This window comes from Helobdella robusta (genome assembly GCF_000326865.2).
Source record: "Helobdella robusta unplaced genomic scaffold HELROscaffold_14, whole genome shotgun sequence".
NCBI classification, from domain to species: Eukaryota; Metazoa; Annelida; class Clitellata; order Rhynchobdellida; family Glossiphoniidae; genus Helobdella; species Helobdella robusta.
The window spans coordinates 1,194,629-1,200,216 of NW_008703782.1; the positions used below are offsets into that span (position 1 = coordinate 1,194,629).

Below are 5,588 nucleotides of genomic sequence, written 5' to 3' on the forward strand. Positions count from 1 at the left end.
GAGAGAGAGAGAGAGAGAGAGAGAGAGAGAAAGAAAGAAAGATGGAGAGAAAGAGAGAATACAAAGAAAGAAAATATTGATCATGAGGAAGTAGAAAATGGGATATAGTATGATTAATAGATGGATTAATTGATGAATGGTAGAAAGGGATTTAACGATAGATAGAAGGGAAATAAGAGGAAATATGTTTAGATTAGTAGGCAATAAAATATGTTATCGAAAATTAAAAATAAAAAGATATCTAGGTTGATACCTAGATAATAGAAAGATAGATAAAGATGGATAGAGAGAGAGAGAGAGAGAGAGAGAGAGAGAGAGAGAGAGAGAGAGAGGGAGAGAGAGATTAGTTCTAGAAAAATCAATGTCATGTCTAGAGATAATACTGTCTTTTGTGGGAGAGTTGATACAGTTTGCGTTTGTGCGTGCCTGCACGCATAATGATATACATACACGCACAGTTTACACGTACATTCATTCAATCGTTTCTTCATTCATTTATTCGTTCGTTCATTCATTCATTCGTTTGTTCATTCATTTATTCATTCATTCATTCATTCGTTCATTCATTCATTCATTCATTCATCATCCATTTAATCCATATTTGATCCTTTTTTGATTGGCCAATACAATATATTATTTGTTTACTGCCCGGATGAACATCCATGCTTTGTACACGTGTGTGATGATTTTCATCAGACTAATAGTTGAAAATTTATATCATTTGTTGATTCATTTTACTATCCATCCATCCGTCTATTAACTCATCCATCCATCTATTCAATTTTCTAACTGTCTTTTATTTCATTCATTCATTCATTCATCTATCCAATCAATCACGCACCAATGTGGGTTCATTCATCTTCCTATCCATATATCTATCTATCTTATTATCTATTGATTCATCTATTCATTCATTCATGCATCGATCTATCCATCAATCTATCTATTCATTCTATTATCCATTTATCCATCTATTCATCTGCACTTTTTAAGGAGCCATTTTACTGGATGAAAATTTGAAGTGAGAAACTTTTTCTCTTTAAAATAACAAATAAATACAGAAGTAAATAAATAAAATAAAAAAATTGAATGGAAGAAAAGCAAATAATCAGATGGATTGATCACATTCATCTCCTCGTCCAAACAAAAACTTCGGATGCCCAACAGCGAAAAAACCCGAAATCTATATATAGATTGAAATAATTTTACTACCATGTGTGTGTGTGCGCGTGTGTGTGTGCGCGCGTGTGTGTGTGTGGGGGGGGTTGTTTCTATTTGATAAGGTTTGAAAGGGGTATATATATATCGCTTTGTGCAACCATAGAAACATCATCAACCGTATTTTTTTTGTAGCGTTTTTTTTTCAAAAAAATAAAACAAACAAACGAAATAATAACGATAATAATAATAATAACAACAATAACGAATGACGTAATCAAGTAAACAAATTTTTGTTTACATTTTTGCTCTCGTGAGTATTATTGGATAAGAGTAAAGATCCAGTGATCAGGATTTTCATGTCGTTATTTTGATTATTTTGAAAAATAAACGTACAATTATTATTATTCTTGATATTATTATTTAGAATAAAGATCTTCTTTATTTTATTATTATTTCGATATTTTAATTTTATTTATTTTTCAGTAAAAATGTCACGAAAATGTAAGACCGTGTATACGGCAGTTGCAAGGCCTTACAGTAAATGTGTAAACGTTGGTAATTGGTTTGAGGAAAGGGCTTTGGAAGAAGTTGTTAATTTTTATTTGAAATTTAATTAAATTTTAATTTATTTAATTTCAATTGATTAATTAATTACGATTAATTCGATTTGATTAATTCAATTAATTTTATTTATTTAATAGTCGTTTCATTATTAATATATATATATATATAAACGTTCACCAAAAAACTTTAATGAAAAAAATCGAAAAAACGAACTACAAACATATTAACGCCAAACATTCGGTAGAATTTATAGAATATATATATATATATATATATATATATATATATATATATATATATATATATATATAACAATTTTTTCAACGTTCAGCCGTAAGCTTGCAAAAAACCATCATATTAAGCAAACAGACGCATACAAACACATACAATCGCGCACACACGCACACACACACACGCACACAAACACACACACACAAGCACCTTCTAAAAGATTACCTCTACAAGAGAGAGAACAACATGCTACTCTGGCAAAACCTTGACCGCCTCAAAAAAACGTGCTTCAAAGATGTAATTCGAATTATATTTTTTGCCAAAAATAATTTCAGTTTATTTCTTTAAAGTACTTAATTTTATAAAATTTTGTTGATAATTAAAATGTTTCTTACATAATTTTGTATAGGGATTGAACTATATAGCATTCATTTATGGAATTTTAAAGTAAGAATTGAACTATAACACTTGAACTTGACATTAAATGGGAAACATACAATCGCTCAAAATAAAAAACAATAAAATCGTACAACGACGACTTTCTTCTTGATTATTTTAAAAAATTTGACCAACTAACAAACTTGAATTTTCAAAAATTTCCGAACCTCTTATCATACACCAGGTGCCATTAAGCTACTCAAGAGACCAGCTAGTCAGGTACGGAGACAGGGTGATGTTGGTTAACCTGCCGATCACTAATCCGGCCCAGAACATCAAAACCCTCTGTATGCATGTTCCAGAATCTGTTCTATACTGCGGATGCCTAGATCCCAGTTTTATGGATCGACCAATTACGGAGCTGTGTGCTAGTGAAAACATTCTATCGCCTGTCAACTTTTCTACCTTCGTCATCAGAGGGTGAGTGCCTTCCTGTTTTTTGTAGCAGCAACAGCAGCAGTAGTAGCAGCAGTAGCGGCAGCAGCAACAACAGCAGCAGCAGTAGTAGCAGCAGTAGCGGCAGCAGAAACAACAGCAGCAGCAGCAGTAGTAACAACAGTAGTAGCAGCAGAATGGTATTAATAGTAGTATAAAAGCTATATTAGTATTTTATTTTATCCAATTTTTTGACTTGTAGTTAGAAAGTCGTTCACAGAAAAATAGATTGCAGTTTAAGAAAGAAATTTTTCGATAAGAAGGTGTATTTGAGTAGATTTACTGAAATAGTGTTAGTAGTTGTTGTTGAGTTTAGTAACGAAGTCTATGTGTTTCATCAGTTTATTTGTGTGTAACGCTATGAACAGGTTCGTAAGCACAGCATTGTTTAGTATTTTGATATTTTATATATTTTCCCGTAAAAATATCAACCAAAATGTAAAAACTTGAATCTCCAGGCATAAATTTCAGCCTAGTATTAGCACACTCATACACTTTCCAGCCAACAACGAAAGAAACTTACTATTTAAAATTAAACTCCCTCCAAAAAAACACTGAATCAGGCTGACGGCGGCATTAGATGGTACGCCAGTGAGATTCGGAGAAGTTGTCTTCTTTTACACCTTTAATGAGAAGGTAGAGATTTTTGAAAACTTTATTTGGTCATGTTATGTTTCATTCATAAATTCTCTCTCTCTCTCTCACTTACTTTCTTACTCTTTCTTTCTTTCTCTCTCTCTCTCTCTCTCTCTGTGTAGTGTGTGGGAGTGTGTGTGTGCAAAGAATATGACCCCTATAACCACCTTATAAATTATGTAACAAAATTGAAATATAAACTTCGCTATATTCTAAACAAATATGAAGTTCTTCTTAGTCCACATTCTTCTGAAAATTTTTAATTTCAATTTTTTCATCTAAATATATTTATTATCTTCTAATCCATTCATAGTTGTTGCTCTCAAGTGTCAAAAAAACACCAATTTTTCGACTTCGAAACATGTCGGAGAATAACTGGGTGGTCCTGACGAATGAATGCAATTACAACTGTAGGTTCCGTTTGGTACCTTTTGATAAAAGCGAAAGATTGGAGCTTGATGGCGAGCCTGTTAAGGTTTTTTTTTATTCAGTTTAGTTTGATATTCAAATTGGTTAAAGTTGAATTAAATTTGTTGTTCTCACACAGGCCAATGCCAGATTGCTAGTAAACCACGTCGAGACCAATGAAAATCTATGCGTAGAAAATGATATACTCAGGTAGGTGTGACAGAGTATTTCAAGGTTTGAATTAGATGGCAAGATGGTGTAATGGTTAGATGCGTACGAGATTTAGGATGCGTTGCTTTGCTTCTTGAGTGTGCGTGTGTTTGTGTTTGTACGTGTGCTTGTACGTGTTTGTTTGTTTGCGCGTGCGTGTTGATACCTATGAGTTATGAAATAAGAGAGTGTAAATACGAATGAATCAATTTTGCGATCAAGATGGTTAAACAAAAAATCGCATTTAATAAACATAAAACCAACGTTGAATAATCTACACCCACCCCGACGACATGCGGACCGTCAGAAGCGCCTTCAACACAGTCTACGATGTCTCCTGTAAGACGAAATACGACAAACACAAATTGGAAAGTACCTCGAACCACTGGGCCATCTACATGAAGGGTCAAGGATGCGATAGATTTCCGATTCGCGAGCAAAATCCCGAAGACGAGACCTGCACTCCGCACTCCAGAATCAAAAATCCAGTTAGTGCGGATCACCGACAGGTCGATGAATCCGTCAGTGGGAGTCATGGGAATGGTGGGGAACATTACAAGTGTGGAGGATCGCATATGGAAAAATGAGTTTTAAGTAACGTCATGTGTCTGTGTGTGTGTGTCTGTGTGTGTGTCTGTGTGTGTCTGTGTTTGTGTAATTTTTTTTGAGATGTTTAAAATGTTTTTGTTCTGGCTTGTTCGTCAGCGTCTCATCCTGACTGATGGATGATAAAGAAATGGCACAAAATTAAAAAAAATTTTTTTTTGTTTAGTGACAAAATTTTATATGAAAAAAAATTAACAACCCTTTGACAATGATAGAACGAAGTATAAATTGAATTAAATCAATTACACAGTTAAACAACACACGCACGCATACACGCACACACATATACACACATATATATATTATATATGTATATTATACCTATATACACATAATTTCATATATATTACGTCTTGTAATTAATTCCTATAATTAATTAATTATTATCGATAATATATATTTCTGGGTGAAGTGTTGCATGCAATCTGTTGACGAATAAAGGAATAAACGAAAAAGTCATAAAAGATTAGCACGCTATGTGTGTGTGTGTGTGAGAGAGAGAGGGAGAGAGAGAGTCAATGTTTGTGTGCGTGTGTTTATTTGTGTGTGTGTGACGTATAGAATAATTAAGATATAGCTGGCAATGTATCAAGGAAAAATTTAAAACAAAAATCTCCTCAGTTGTAAATATTTGAAGCAGAGGATGTTACTACACCTTCATAGCGTGACACTGTTGGCATTTTTTTGTATGTATTTTTGTACATGAAAAATTGTATATCTTTGTTTCTATGTATCTCTCTCTCTTTCTCTCTTCTATCTCTCTTTTACTTTTTTTTATCTCTTTCTTTATCCTTTTTCATATTTCTTTCTCTCTCTCTCTCTCTCCTCTCTCTTTTTTTATTAAAATCTTTCCTTCACTTCAACTCATTATTTTTTCTCAATTCCCAAACTTCTCCATT

General features: G+C 33.0%; 1 protein-coding gene across 1 annotated transcript; it reads left to right on the forward strand.

The window, feature by feature from the left end:
- Window positions 1–1,649: 1,649 nt before the first annotated feature.
- HELRODRAFT_168787 (hypothetical protein) lies at window positions 1,650–4,670 on the forward strand (the record flags this gene model as incomplete). Its single annotated transcript, XM_009014643.1, has 8 exons — window positions 1,650–1,748; window positions 2,164–2,253; window positions 2,579–2,814; window positions 3,393–3,465; window positions 3,779–3,940; window positions 4,013–4,083; window positions 4,391–4,415; window positions 4,593–4,670. 8 exons carry the CDS (start codon window positions 1,650–1,652, stop codon window positions 4,668–4,670), a joined length of 834 nt encoding a protein of 277 aa, XP_009012891.1.
- Window positions 4,671–5,588: the final 918 nt, after the last annotated feature.